A 15,346-nucleotide genomic window follows, 5' to 3' on the forward strand; every position below is an offset into this window, starting at 1 on the left:
GGGGCAACTACAGGGGGCTCACTACAGGGGGCAACTACAGGGGCCTCACTACTGGGGGCAACTACAGGGGCTCACTACTGGGGGTAACTACAGGGGCTCACTACTGGGGGCAACTACAGGGGCTCACTACTGGGGGCAACTACAGGGGGCTCACTACTGGGGGCAACTACAGGGGGCTCACTACTGGGGGCAACTACAGGGGGCTCACTACTGGGGGCAACTACAGGGGGCTCTCTACTGGGGGCAACTACAGGGGCCTGCTACTGGGGGCAACTACCGGGAGCTCACTACTGGGGGCAACTACAAGGGGCCTCACTACCGGGGGCAACTACCGGGGGCTCACTACTGGATGTACTGCATAGGGGGACCATTACTGGGGAGCACTACATAGGCGGACCACTACTGGGGGGCATTATATAAAAGGAACTGCATAAGGGGGGCGGCGGCAGCTGGGGCTGGCATAGGTGCTGGGGGGTGGTACATTTTAGTTTGGGGGGGGGGGGAGCCTCCGGGCACCTGGGATGAAGTTACGCCACTGAGTGTGGGCCACATAAAAAAGGGCCACTAAGCTATACTAAGGGGATGCAATCGGGAAGCCGGCTGACATTATACCAACAGCCGGCTTCCCAACTGTCATATCCCAGCGAGGGTGAAATGACCGGCGTGTAGATGTAGACGCCGCTCATTTTACCAACGCCAGGAGACCGGCGCCCGGCATCCCGATCGAAGGCCGGCGGTATTACATACCGATTCCATACTAAGTAGTGCTGCCCCTTATGTGGAGCCCACAGTGGTAATGCCCCTTATGCAGTGTCCCCAGTAGTGGTGGTGCCCCTTATGCAGTGCCCCCTATGCAATGCCCCCATTAGTGGTGCCCCTAATAGTAATGCCCCCTAATATTAGTGCCCATAATTTTAATGCCCCCTAGTAGTAGTGCCCCTAATAGTAATGCCCCCTAATATTAGTGCCCATAATTGTAGTGCCCCTAATAGTAATGCCCCCTAGTAGTAGTGCCCCTAATAGAAATGCCCCCTAGTAGTAGTGCCCCTAATAGAAATGCCCCCTAGTAGCAGTGCCCCTAATAGTAATGCCCCCTAGTAGTAGTGCCCTCAGTAGTGAAGCTGCTTACAAACCAAAAAAAATACTACTACTTACCTTAAACCCCACTCCCGCGTCTGCTGCCTCCGGTCCGTCTGGCTGCTCTTTTGTCTGAACTATTGGAGAGATGTCACTGCACACACTGCGGGAGCCGCAGCTCAGGAGTGAGCTCCAGCCTCTGGCTGGCAGTGCGGTACAGGTAGGGAGCCGAGCGCCCGCTGGTAACAAAATCTCAGCAGGTGTCTGGCAATGGAGCCTGTTGGCTGGCCGCGGGGAACAGCTCTCACTGGTCAGCGGGCCACCCGACAGAGCTCCATGGTCCGCCCGCGGGCCATGGGTTAAAGACCCCTGGCTAACATGAATCCTGTGTGCCTGCTATATCCAATTGGTTTATGTTATATACTTAAAATGAATCTATAACACAGATAAGAAGGAACAGCTGCTTCCTAGTTCACTATCAACTAGCGGTATCAGTAGGGCAGGCATTCTCATGGCGGATGTCTGTTTACATTAGTTTTTACAGTAGGTGACAGGCAGAGCTTAAAGTGGTCCTAGAGAAGCGGTAAAACTTCCTGGCCCCCCTTGGTGCTTTTTCAATAAAGGGACAGCGTGCGCCTACGGCACACGTTTTAAAAAAAAAGGGCATGGTCTTAAAAGAAAGGGATGTGGTCACACAAAAGTATTTACTATACAAATTGTGCCACACAGTAGGACAATCTTGATTCACATTACTTCACATAGTAGTGTCCCTTATTCATGTATGACACACAGCAGTGCCCCTTTTACACAATGCCCACATTTGTACCTCTTATACACAATGCCCACAGTGGTAGTGCCCCCTATGCAATGCCCATTGTAGTGGTGCCCCTTATGCAGTGCTCCCAGTAGTGGTAGAGCCCCTTATGCAGTGCCCTTTATGAAGTGCCCCCCTTATGCAGTGACCCCAGTAGTGGCAGTGATCCTTATGCAGAGCCCACAGTACTGTGCCCCTTATGCAGAGCCCCCCTAATGCAGTGCCCCCATGAGTGGTGCTACTTATGCAGTGCCCACAATGCAATGCCCCCATTAGTAATCCTCCTGTAATTGTGCCCCTAGTAGTAATGCCCCCTGTAGTAGTGCCCCCCAGTAGTAATGCCCCCTGTAGTAGTGCCATCTGAGTAATTCCCCCAATAGTAATGCCCCAATAGTAGTGCCCCCTGAGTAAAACTCCTGAGTAATGCCCCCAGTAGTAGTGCCCCCTGAATAATGCCCCAAATAGTAATGCCCACAATAGTAATGCCCCATGAGTAATGCCCCCAAGAGTAATGCTCCTAGTAGTAGGACCCCCTAAGTAATGCCCCCTGAGTAAAGCCCATAGTGATAGTGCCCCCTTGAGTAATTCCCCCAATAGTAATGTCCCCTGAGTAATGCCCTCAGTAGTAGTGCCCCCTGAATAGTGCCCCCAGTAGTAATGCCCCCTATATCGAAGCCGCTTAATAAAAAAATGAATACTTACCTTAAGCCCCGCTTACGCGTCCGCTGACTTCCGGTCCGCCGCAAGGGGACAATTTTCTTCTTTTGGTGGACAGTATGGGCAGAAAACTGCACTTCCGCCCTCACTTACGTCACTTCCAGGTACAGAAAAGGGGAAAATACCTTACTGACGTCTCTGCCATAGTGCACTGCGGGAGCCGGAAGCTGGAGCTCAGGAGTAAGCTCCAGCCTCCAGCTGGCGCTGCTGGGAGGGAGCCAGGCGCCTGCTGGTAACAAATCTCAGCGGGTGCCCGGCAAATGTAGCCTCCCTGCGGTGCTGGGCTGAGGTGGGTCAGAGGAAGCGGAACTGGTTCCGTTTCCAAATAGAAGTGACGGAACGCAGTTCCGGACCACTTTATCCCTGGTAACAGGTGCACTTCAACCCCCTCTTCTTCTATATATCAGAACAATTGCTTAAACTTTAGACTTCGTTATAATAATAAATTTCTTTCCCAATTCCTAAGCACTAAAATTTACAGCAATGGATTTCATCCAAAATGTATTTCTGTTAATATCTTGCTTGAAAATATATAGTTTCTACTTCAGGGTCCATAGGGGTCCACAGGGTGACCTTGGGGTATAGCTGGATCCTGGATCCTCGGGCACCACGGAGTTAAAGCTTTCAGCTGCTCCCAGGATGCACTTGGGTCCAACCTCCCCTATACCCCGCCCCCGAGCCACAGGCACCTCAGTTTTAGATGGTGCCCGGCCGGAGTCGGGTCACCCTGCGGGGTGGGCTGCAGGAGCAGCCCCCTAAAGCTTTTAATTTTTTATTTAACTTAGTTAAATTTATTTATTTTTTACTATAAGTTTTTTCTCTAGAGCAGCAGCGCTGGGCTGTCTGTACAGATGCCCACGCTGCCGCTCCTTCTCCCTGCTGGCGCCGCGACGCCAGCACTGAACTGGGGATCGCGGCGGGGGAAGCCAGAGTCTGTACTAGCCGGACTCTGGTTTCCCCCGGGACTGCTGCCGGAAGACGCCGGGGAGATCAGGTAAGCCGCGCACCGCTGATTAGCGGCGGTGCGCGGGTTCCTTTCAAATGCAGTCCCATGCCCCCGGTCTAGGGGACAGACCGGGGGCGCTAGCGGTGGCGGCGGGCCCCCCCTCCAGCGGAGGCATACCCCGCCAGACCACTAGACCACCAGGGTTAATATCGCGGCAAGCGGGATGCCGGCAACCCGGGGGTTAATATGCTAGCCAGGGGAGGAAGCCTTCCCTGTCTAGCGGCTCCTCCCCTCAGCTCAGCGCGCCTTTCAGCTCGGAGTCTGGCGTCGCTGAGCTGCAGATACTCGGCCACTCCTCCTCTGAGGTCTCCAGCGGCCATTTTCTCTGTGGCAGCGTGGATACTCTCAGGGAGCACGCGGACCGGTCCCCCTGTGTACCTCTCCCCTGCAGAAGGACAGTGTACACAGCGCTATAGCCCTCCCAGACACTGAATCTGGGCAGGTTGATTGTAGTGGAAAGGTGCAGTGAGTATATCTTCCTGCATGGTATGTGACTTTTGCTAGTGCTGCCTGTCTGTGTCTTTTTTCTACTTACTGTCAGCCTGTACCTATCCCTTTCCTTCTCCTACAAGCCCTACAGGTGTGCGGGGGAAGGGTGTTTCTACTGACCTCACCTATATAGATCACGTATTTGTGAGGTCCGTCACATACAGTTGTGTGCTACACGGTGCCATATTGTGGGCTGTTGTTCAGCACACTGGTGAGTGCGCACATTTTCTTCCTAAGTCATGTCTGAGAAGGAGATTGAGCACTCCGGGGCTCCAGCATTGTTCTCCTGCAGGCGCTGTTCTGCAGGAGTGGATAGGGAGGATTTGTCACAGGACGGCCTGTGCGGACGGTGCCAGGCGGTCCCTGGTATGTCTAAACCTCCCATTTCGCAGGAGCCACCATGGGCGATGTTTTCACAGGTGCTGGTGTCCATCGCGGACCATCTGTCGGTCCCGACTGCCGCCCCTACTAGGGCGTTGCCCCAGCCTGCCATCCCCCATTCCCCGGGTGTCCCACAATTATTGCAGACTCCCCCGGGGTCTCAGCCTGTTGGTCACTATGCGGGGTTGCCAATGTATATTCAGTCCACCCCTGTGGCACAGCCGGCTGTGGTGCCGTTTCAGGCTCCTGTGACAGCTCCTCCACCCTGGGTGGATGCGCTTTCCCACACTGTCCAAGATTTGGCGGCAGCATCTTCGGCTTTTCAGTCGATGTTGCGCAGTGACGTGCCCTCCAGGGCGTCTAAACGCTCAGTCATGGCACAGGCTGCGCATCTTTCGGATTCTGAGGGGTTCTCGGATGATGGTGAGGTACAGGATGACTCAGCCTCAGATGCCTCAGTCCAGGAGGTAGACACTAAGTCTTCCATCAATGTGCGGGCTCTGGTTAAGGCGGTGCGGGCTATTCTTCTGATTGAGGATGAGGCACCCGCTCCCAAGTCAAGGTATCCTAGTTTTAAAAAAGCTAAGGTTACTTCTACAGCGTTCCCCTTGTCTGATCAGTTGACTGATCACATGGCGGTGGCCTGGCAGACGCCCAGTAAGCGTTTCCTGCCACAGAAACGCTTGGCGTCCAATTATCCATTCCCGGAAGCGCATTGTAAGAAATGGGAAACTCCGCCTGCAGTCGATTCCCATGTAACACGCCTCATCAGGAGTGCTACTTTGCCATTGCCGTCTATATCCTCGCTGAAGGATCCTACGGACAGGAAGGTGGAGACTTGTCTAAAGTCTATTTATTCTCTCTCAGGGGCTGTAGCCCGGCCGTCCATGGCCATCTCCTGGGTGGCCAAGGCCATTGAGGGGTGGGCCAACGCCTTGGAGGACACGTTTACGGATGAATCTCCGGACGTCCAGAGGGCGTTGTTAGGACAGATGAGAGATGCCGCCTCCTACATTGGAGAAACATCTTTGGATGCTAGCCTGTTGACCTCTAGGGATTCGGCGGCAGCAGTGTCTGCTCGTAGATCCTTGTGGTTGCGGTCTTGGAGAGCAGACGCGGATTCAAAGAAAGGCTTGGAGGCCTTACCTTTTAATGGGGAATTACTATTTGGTCCGGACCTGGACAAAATAGTAGATACCCTGGCAAAATCCAAGTCAGCCTTCCTCCCTTCAGCTACTACACCTGCTAAGGTCCGGAGCTCGGCGTTTCGTTCCTTTCGGGTTCAGGGCAAGGCAAAGGGTCAGTCCTTCCCGAGGCAGTCCGCACCCAAGACCGCCTCAAAGCCAAAGAAGCAAGCCTGGAGTGCTAGGCGCCCTTCTTCCAAGCCAGAAGATAAGCCTTCTGCGTGATGGGACGGGCCTCCCTCTGGGGGACCCCAGAGTGGGAGGCCGACTTCTTCAATTCGCCCAGTGCTGGCACAATACAACCACGGATGCCTGGGTGCGAGAAGTGGTCTCCCAGGGGTACGCCCTGTCTTTTCGGCACAGGCCGCCTTGCCAGTTTTTTTGCACAAGTCCTTCTCAGGACAAAACCAAGGCCTTGCAGGTTCAGGAAGCCATAGAGGCCTTGCTGACGGCGGGGGTCATTATACCCGTACCACAGTCTCAACGTGGGATGGGGTATTACTCTACGCTGTTTCTGGTGCAGAAACCCAATGGCTCTCATCGCCCCATCCTCAATTTGAAGTCCCTGAACAGGTTTCTCAGGGTTCCCAAATTCAGGATGGAAACTTTGCGTTCCATCATACTGGCGATGGAACCGGGGGATTATATGGTCTCCCTGGATATCCAGGACGCCTACCTCCATGTGCCTATAGCAACATCGCACCAACGGTTTCTGCGGTTTGCTATTCTCCACAACCACTACCAATTCAGGGCTCTACCCTTTGGTCTCTCCACGGCACCAAGGGTATTTACCAAGGTGATGGCGGTCATGGCGGCTCACCTTCGGAGCCAGGGGATACGGTTGCTACCGTATCTAGACGACCTCCTCTTGCTGGCAAGCTCCCCGGAGGTACTGATCCAGCATCTCCACCTGACGGTCGCTTGTCTACAGGCGCACGGCTGGTTGATCAACTGGAAGAAATCCTCCCTCATCCCATCACAACGGATGGTTCATTTGGGGGCCCTGCTGGACTCTCGTCAGCAACGGATTTTTCTGACTCCGGAGAAGGTCTCCTCCTTACAGCTGCGGATTCACAGTTGTCTGAGCAGTGGCAGAGTGTCGGTGCACTCAGCGATGAGAGTTTTGGGGTCCATGGTGTCGGCATTCGACATGGTGGAGTTTGCCCAGTTCCATTCCAGGCCCCTGCAGGGGCTGATTCTTTCAGAATGGAACGGATTGCCACACAGGATCCGCTCTCAGATGCTGGTGTTGTCCTCGGAGGTGCGTCTGTCCCTAGCCTGGTGGCTGCAGACAGCGCATCTCCTGGAGGGGCGCCCCTTTTGGATCCCGGAATGGGTTCTGCTCACGACAGATGCCAGTCTCCGGGGTTGGGGGGCGGTGACAGGCTCCTTGTCACTTCAGGGTCGTTGGTCGGTGGAGGAAGCGATTCTTCCCATCAACATCCTGGAACTGCGGGCAGTATACAGAGCCCTGCAGTCGTCCGGCACCGCTCTTCACGGAAGGGCCGTTCAGGTGCAGTCGGACAACGCCACCACGGTGGCGTACATCAATCACCAGGGAGGGACTCGCAGTCGAGCTGCGATGTCGGAGGTGTCCCGCGTCCTGGCTTGGGCGGAGCGCTATCTTCCAGCTCTCTCGGCAGTTTTCATCCCAGGAGTCCTCAATTGGGAGGCAGACTTCCTCAGCCGTTACGATGTGCATCCCGGGGAATGGTCGCTTCATCCAGAGGTATTCCAACTACTCGTGGACAAGTGGGGGCTGCCAGAGCTGGACCTGATGGCGTCCCGTTACAATCACAAGCTGCCTGTGTACGGGTCAAGGACAAGGGATGCAGGCGCAAGTCTGATAGACGCGCTGTCGGTGAAATGGCTGTTTCAACTGGCTTACTTGTTCCCTCCGATATCTCTGCTGCCTCGGGTCCTGCGCAAGTTCAAACAAGACGGAGGCACACTGATCCTGGTGGCCCCAGCGTGGCCCAGAAGGCCGTGGTACTCCGATCTGCGGAGCCTGTCCATCGACGCTCCGTACCTCCTACCTCAACGGCGGGACCTGTTGTCTCAGGGGCCCTGTCTTCACCCGGATCTGGGTCGACTATCTTTGACGGCGTGGCTCTTGAGACAGCCGTCCTGAGGTCTCGGGGCTTTTCTAGCTCCGTTATTACCACCATGCTGAGGGCGCGCAAGCCTGCTTCCGCGAGGATCTATCACAGAGTGTGGCACACTTACTTTCAGTGGTGCGAGGCCAGAAACTATGATCCCCAGGTGTTCCGAGTTTCGCGTATTCTGGCTTTCCTTCAGTCCGGTTTGGATTTAGGATTACGTCTTTCTTCACTGAAGGTACACGTGTCTGGTCTGTCGGTGTGGTTCCAGCGCAGGATCGCTGCTATGCCGGACGTACACACCTTTTTCCAGGGTGTTTTGAGAATCCAGCCTCCCTTTGTGCCATCTGTGGCCCCGTGGGATTTGGCGGTGGTTCTTAGGGCCTTACAGGGTCCTCCTTTTGAGCCCTTGGAGTCAGTGGAGCTCAAGTGGCTAACTTTTAAAACTGTTTTCCTCTTGGCAATTGCTTCTGCCAGGAGGGTTTCAGATTTGGGGGCGCTTTCTTGTCGTCCCCCTTTTCTGATTTTTCATCAGGACAGAGCGGTGCTTCGCACTCGTCCTGATTTCCTGCCTAAGGTGGTTTCCAGGTTCCACATTAATCAGGAAATTGTTGTACCAGCCTTTCAGTCACCTGATCTTTCGGCTGGGGAGACTTCCTTAGACGTTGTAAGGGCACTCCAGGTTTATGTGGACCGGACTAGTTCTGTGAGGAAGTCGGATTCTTTGTTTATCCTCTCTGGTTTTCACAAGAGGGGTTGGCCTGCCAACAAACAGACTCTAGCCCGTTGGCTTCGTTCTGTTATTATTGAGGCTTATATGCAGGAGGGTTTACCTGTTCCAGCCTCTGTTAAGGCTCATTCCACTCGGTCCGTGGGCCCTTCTTGGGCTGCTAGCCGTGGCGCCTCTGCTGTTCAGCTCTGTAAGGCGGCCACCTGGTCTTCCATTCAGACTTTTTTGAGGTTCTATGCGTTTGACACCTTTGCCTCTCAGGATGCATCCTTTGGGCGCCGGGTTCTCCTATCAGCACAGGAGCGTCCCCGCCCTTAGTTAGACTGCTTTGGGACATCCCAAGGTCACCCTGTGGACCCTGAAGTAGAAAACAAGAGATATGGTAAGAACTTACCTTTGTTATCTCTGTTTCTACGAAGTCCATAGGGTCCACAGGGCACCCGCCCTGACGCACCTGGCTTCATATGGGCTCTGTGACTGGTCACCGGTTTTCCGTCTCCCATTTCTGTGAGTATGGTTCTTGTGTGTTCCAGTCTTCCTTCTCTCTGTTTCGTCTCCTCCTCCGGCCTGGGCTGCTTACCAACTGAGGTGCCTGTGGCTCGGGGGCGGGGTATAGGGGAGGTTGGACCCAAGTGCATCCTGGGAGCAGCTGAAAGCTTTAACTCCGTGGTGCCCGAGGATCCAGGATCCAGCTATACCCCAAGGTCACCCTGTGGACCCTATGGACTTCGTAGAAACAGAGATAACAAAGGTAAGTTCTTACCATATCTCTTGTTTTTTTTTATAAATGTGCAGTAAAGTTGAATTCCAACCAGAGGATTGTTATACTGACCATCGTTGTCGCTTCTCCCCAGGATTGCTAGTTCCTTTATTGGCTCAGTGATTATAATGTATTATCACAAAGATGATAATAAATGTTGTAATTTTGATAGCCACTTAGTTTATTCTAGACAGATTTACTAACAAATAGCATTGTGTTTGCACCTGGAATGTCCAGGAATCCAGATCACAGATCGGGAACCCCCAAATGACATTTGGGATTGGCAAAAAAGCAATCTGGTTGAACAATGATCTGTATCTCCCTGGGGTAACAATCACCCAACCCCACTAGCTGTGCACTACTGGATTCAGCTGCTCAGCCCAACCCCCTTCATGACCACAGACTATTCTCCCGTCGTTTTCGCATGCGCAGTACAGGGAAAATGGCCACCACAGCCATTTTCCCTTTGACCTGCGCATGCGCTATAGACTCTGGGCACACTCTAGTGCCCAGAGTCTATAAGTGCGGTGCTGGCCACACACCGCTCAGTGCGCTGCCGACTGACGGACGAATAGGAAGTGCCCGTGACGGAGATGCACACGGGCCCCCTCTTCTCTAGAAAAACCCCTGGTGGGGTGTAAAGCAGTGGGCTGGCAGGGTGGGAAGAGTGCTGCTTGGTAGTCTTTTGATTTACTGAGTGCCCTCACCAGAGGGGGTATTATTCTGTTACAGACTGTAAATAGCACAGAGGTGTCTAGTCCTCTCTATATACGGCCTTGAAACTTTCTACTTCTAAAACAACTGATCCATATTACTCAAAACTGTTTTTCTATTCAGTCTTTTAAAGGAGAACAACAGCTCCGAAAACCCCAAGAGAATGTAAGTTCATCTAGTCAGGAATATTTTAGAAGGATAAGTTTTTATACTACAAAATGTTGTTGTTTTTTTTCATATATATATATATATATATATATATATATATATATATATATATATATTGAAAAACAAGAGAATTGACAATCAGGCGACTAGTTTGCTAGATGTGTAGATTCACACACAGTAAAATGTACAGTAGATAGGTTAATGGTTTACAAATATAGTTATACCTCAAACCATATAGAGGGGCGTGTTTCACGCTAATTAATAAATATAATAAACCAATAAATAGCAAAGTGCTTAGTGCAAAATATGATATATCTGATTACATCTAGATAAAAAAAAAATTTTTTGTTGAACTCATATACACAACAAAGTGCTAGTGCAAAAATATAGTGAATCTGAAACAAAGTGCTAGTGCCAAGTATAATAAAAATTATGACAATTTATTGAAAAACAGTGCACATAAAAATATATAAATAAATATGACCATAAAAACAACGACTGGCAGTAAATAGATAAAAACAAAGTAGAGGAAAGTTGATATTTTTAAGCAGCTTATCTGATTGAAGGAGAGAGGTAGTTCTCCACAGTGCATGAGGCAGCCAACAGGCCCAACGCGTTTCGTCACTATGACTTCATCATAGTGACGAACTGTGGAGAACTACCTCTCTCCTTCAATCAGATAAGCTGCTTCAAAATATCAACTTTCCTCTACTTTGTTTTTATCTATTTACTGCCAGTCGTTGTTTTTATGGTCATATTTATTTATATATTTTTATGTGCACTGTTTTTCAATAAATTGTCATAATTTTTATTATACTTGGCACTAGCACTTTGTTTCAGATTCACTATATTTTTGCACTAGCACTTTGTTGTCTATATGAGTTCAACAAAATTTTTTTTTTTTTTTTTTTTTTTTTTTTTATCTAGATGTAATCAGATATATCATATTTTGCACTAAGCACTTTGCTATTTATTGGTTTATTATATTTATTAATTAGCGTGAAACACGCCCCTCTATATGGTTTGAGGTATAACTATATTTGTAAACCATTAACCTATCTACTGTACATTTTACTGTGTGTGAATCTACACATCTAGCAAACTAGTCGCCTGATTGTCAATTCTCTTGTTTTTCACTTTTTAAAAATACTCACACTAGTATTACACTATTGTCTCAGAGCGGACGCCGAAAAAAATAATAGGCTAAGTTGCTATACATTTGAATATTTATTTGTTTCACTCAGTAAGTCACACAGGTAGTGGCGCTGTACCCATCTATTGCTTGATATATATATATATATATATATGTATATGTATATATATATATATATATATACATATATATATATATATATTCAATGGAGGGGACAACACTGCACCCCTATGTTCTTCATTTGTATCTATCTGCCGATATTTATGGAAATGCATACATACAGTACTCTCCCTTACCATTTCTAGTATTGTATGGAAACATTAATTGGAAACAAAATCTCCTGTTGTTTTATGCCACAAATACTTCCATTCTCAAAATGCTCAGATTTATTATTATAAATATAAAGAGTAACTTTTTCTCATATTAATTTTTTCATCACACTTCTAAAGACTATTATTACCTTATTAATTTATATTTCTTTGGTACTGCAAAGCTCACTTATGTATTTATTTTTTATTAGACACATTTGGTAAAAAAGAAGTTTATTTAACCTATGATTTTACTTTTTCATGTTATTAATGTACAATCTCATAACATCCCTGCAAAGGGATAATTCTGTAGTCAGAACTTTATAAATAACACTATACTGTAACACACATCAAAAACGTTTTACATTTGTGATTCAGATTCCACATGATTTACTTTATTATATCACACTAGTGTGTTATAGTGTATTGTAACCCCAAAGTGAATAGCAGCTAGTTAATTTTATTACAATGAAATATGAAATCCTAATGCAGGGTTGCCGACTTTCTGGCTGCCCCTTCCGGGAGGAGATCAGCATCGCAGGTAGGCGTGGCCGGCTTTGAGGGGCAGAGCGGGGGTGTGGCCACATAATTTTGGCCCCGCTACACCATGCCGGGAGGTTTACCTCCCTTTCCGGGGGGGCCGGGAGTGGCCCCCAATTTTCAGGAGGCTCCCGTCCGATTCGGGAGGGTAGGCATGTATGTCCTAATGTCATATATTCAACCTATTAATAGTTTTCATGTTACTTTTAAATTCATGTAACATATCCAATGAAATGTTGTCATACAAATCCTGACTCATTAGATGGAATCGGGGCCATAGAATTATGTACAATTATAAAGCACGTTAAAGACTTGTAGTGTACTAATATTTAATATTGCACACAGTAAATAATCAGAGGGCTGGTTTTAAAAAGTATACTTCATACTTGGATTCTATGTAATCTTCAATTGCACAACACTTTTCTGTTATTTCCCTGTAAAAGAGCAACCTTGAGGCATTCGCCGCTGATATAAAAGTCCAACTCAGCATTACCAAATAATTTCTTTTGTGACTACCTAATTTACAAGACAACCTTTTGTTTCCCATCACGAAAGTAGAATGGTATAAATAGGTGCTGAAGAGGACATTCAAGATTTGAACTGAAAAACTAATGCACAGAGAAGTCTTTATACAGATTCTAAGATGTATTTTATTACAAATTGATGCCTTCATTGAGTAAATAATTGTCTACTCTCCCGTATCATCCGGGAGAGACTCAAACATCAGGTGGCACTCCCAGCCGCCCTGGAGAATGGGCTGCCTGCCACCCGTTCGTGACTGCTCACTTACCACGTGATGTGGGTGGTACAGGCGGCCATTGACGCCGTTAATCGTGTTGTCACGCCCATAGCACTGCCCACTTCTGTCTTGCAATGCCCCCTACAGTGCAGACCTGGCTGCTTGCGGAAGGGTCAGCCCAAAGGTCGGCAAGTATACTTTATTAGAGACAGATATCTTTCATATACTTATCATATTTCTAACAACGTACTCATGAAATTGGTATAGATAAACTAATAACTCGAATGTTTTCTAGAAAAATCTAAATGATATCATATATTTTATCAATGTGCAATTTTCTTATTCATATTTTTTTTACTATTGTGACATAGCTTTGTCTAATACGTCGTGAAAAGGACATGTAATAATATGTTATATGTCCCTCTCTAGATGCCAAAAGATGATGCCAACTTTTCTTTTTTTCTGTCTGTGTCACATAACATCTAATTCCATCACTAATCTGTGTTGTAGGTTGTGGTAGAGCAGCCTGTTGTGTCTTTGTCTCTAAACTCAGAGCAGTCAGCCCCAGTAGAGGTACTAACACAGGACACAAAACCATCAGACTCCAATCTACCTTCACAAGATAATGGAAAACCTGTACTAGAAGTTTCTCCTTGGCCTGTGCCTTTTTGGAAAAAGGTTGGCAAAAATGCATTGCTTAAAATATTCATTCTTTTTTTTTATCTCATTCACTTATGTTTTATGCCTATTATATACAAGACAAATGTGGGGAATGCAATTATTATTATTGTTTATTTATATGGTGCTACAAGTGTTCCGCAGCGCCTTACAAAGTACATAACCAAAAAAGTGACTAACAGTACAATACAAATACAATACAGGACAAGGAGAGGTATAATATACCTTGGTGACCATAACGCCCAAATAAGCAACCAAGTGTTAGGTGCCCTAGAGGGGAGTAAGAAGTAGATGAAAATAAAGAAAGGAGAAGCACAAGAGGGTAGAGGGCCCTGCTCGCAAGAGCTTACATTCTAAGAAGATAGCTTTATAAAGAGAGACTTACATTTCAGATTATTTTTATGCTCACGCTGCTTGGAAGCGTACTTGAAAAAATAACGCACCCTGTTAGGAAATGTAGAGAATCTTTCAGTTGTCCTGCATTTTACTCTCTACTTCCTCTCATCACAGCTCCCTTCAACAAATCTTGATCTCACTTAACCCCATTTACCTTGTAATCAAGACGTGAGTCTAGCTATGCTTGAAGATACTTGCAACAGACCACTAGATGGCATCACACAAAGGGGTAAATTTACTAAGATGGGAGTTCTATTAAGAGTGATGTTGCCCATAGCAACCAATCAGCTTATCTTCTAGAAGGTGCTAGATAAGTGAGAAGTAGAATCTGATTGGTTGCTATGGGCAACATCACTTCTTAAATAGAACTTCCATCTTAGTAAATTTACCCCATATAGTACTAAAATATTATGACTAATGAATATACTAGTTGGTTTTTCACAATGGTTTTGAATGTCATAATAGTTTTATATCTTCTGCAATTTCATAGCCTCTTTAAACAAAAATGTCTACTCTGAATCACTTCAGCTAAAAAAAATACAAAGTGGAGACAAGCCCTTTGATGACTCACAATGGTAGCCTACCTCATCTAGCCTCAATACGCCACGTGGCGCGAGATGCCTGGCCGGAGTGAGCCGCCAAGTCCCATGGAGTCTCCGGGAGTCTATTTTTGCCGAAAATGCACGATGTAACTAGGGCCCACAAGGAGACTTTACTGATTAATGTGATATGCGACACTTGTATATTGTATACGAAGCACAGTGGAACTCAGCATGTAAAAGAGCCGCAGCCGCTGCATCTTAGCACTTCAGGACTCGAATACAGATTCAGAAGCTCAATTGCACACAGATATACAAGTGTTGCATATCAAATGAATCAGCACATTCTCCTTGGTGATTATTAGTGACATCACATTGTGACTATGATGCTTTTTGGGGAAAAAATAAACAAATAAAGATGCCTGATGCTAGCAGAGTAGCAAGGGAACTGGCGCGCCAGGAGGGGCTGTTTGGCGCGACTGCAGCAATGATGAGGGAGGACACATCTGTACAAATTTGTTATGTCCCTTTGATAAATATGCCCCATAAGTACTATATATGTGAGGCTCCTTTTTAAATTACATATACAAGTATTACCATATAGGTGATATTTTGTCATAGAATTAATAGGAGCGAAATTGTAATTCTACGTAAATTTTTTTCATTTATTGTATCATATTAATTCCATAATTATTCATGACTTTATTTTCACTTTGGTTGTGATAATAATAATATCCATGGCTCTCTTCTCCCAGTATTAATAACACTGGGGAACAGTCAACCTGTTGCCAGGGATTTAAGAGTCGATTTCGATTAATTTTGTGCTCCTGATCATGAATATGCCATGCTTATTT

General features: G+C 47.5%; 1 protein-coding gene across 17 annotated transcripts in view; it reads left to right on the forward strand.

The window, feature by feature from the left end:
* The window catches only part of BCAS1 (brain enriched myelin associated protein 1), a 158,780-nt gene that overhangs the window by 120,081 nt on the left and 23,353 nt on the right, over positions 1–15,346 (forward strand). For 14 of the 17 annotated variants that reach the window (XM_088458030.1, XM_088458032.1, XM_088458031.1 and 11 more), the window contains 2 exons: positions 10,095–10,136; positions 13,390–13,557. The exons of 1 other annotated variant lie outside the window; for it this stretch is intronic. In XM_088458030.1, the coding sequence (XP_088314156.1) occupies positions 10,095–10,136; positions 13,390–13,557 (210 nt within the window). The remainder of the gene's footprint in view (positions 1–10,094; positions 10,137–13,389; positions 13,558–15,346) is intronic. 2 more of the 17 variants (XM_088458039.1, XM_088458045.1) reach the window with 1 other exon arrangement.

The sequence above is a fragment of the Taudactylus pleione genome, unplaced genomic scaffold (assembly GCF_031769625.1).
Source record: "Taudactylus pleione unplaced genomic scaffold, aTauple2 ptg000803l, whole genome shotgun sequence".
Lineage (NCBI taxonomy): Eukaryota > Metazoa > Chordata > Amphibia > Anura > Myobatrachidae > Taudactylus > Taudactylus pleione.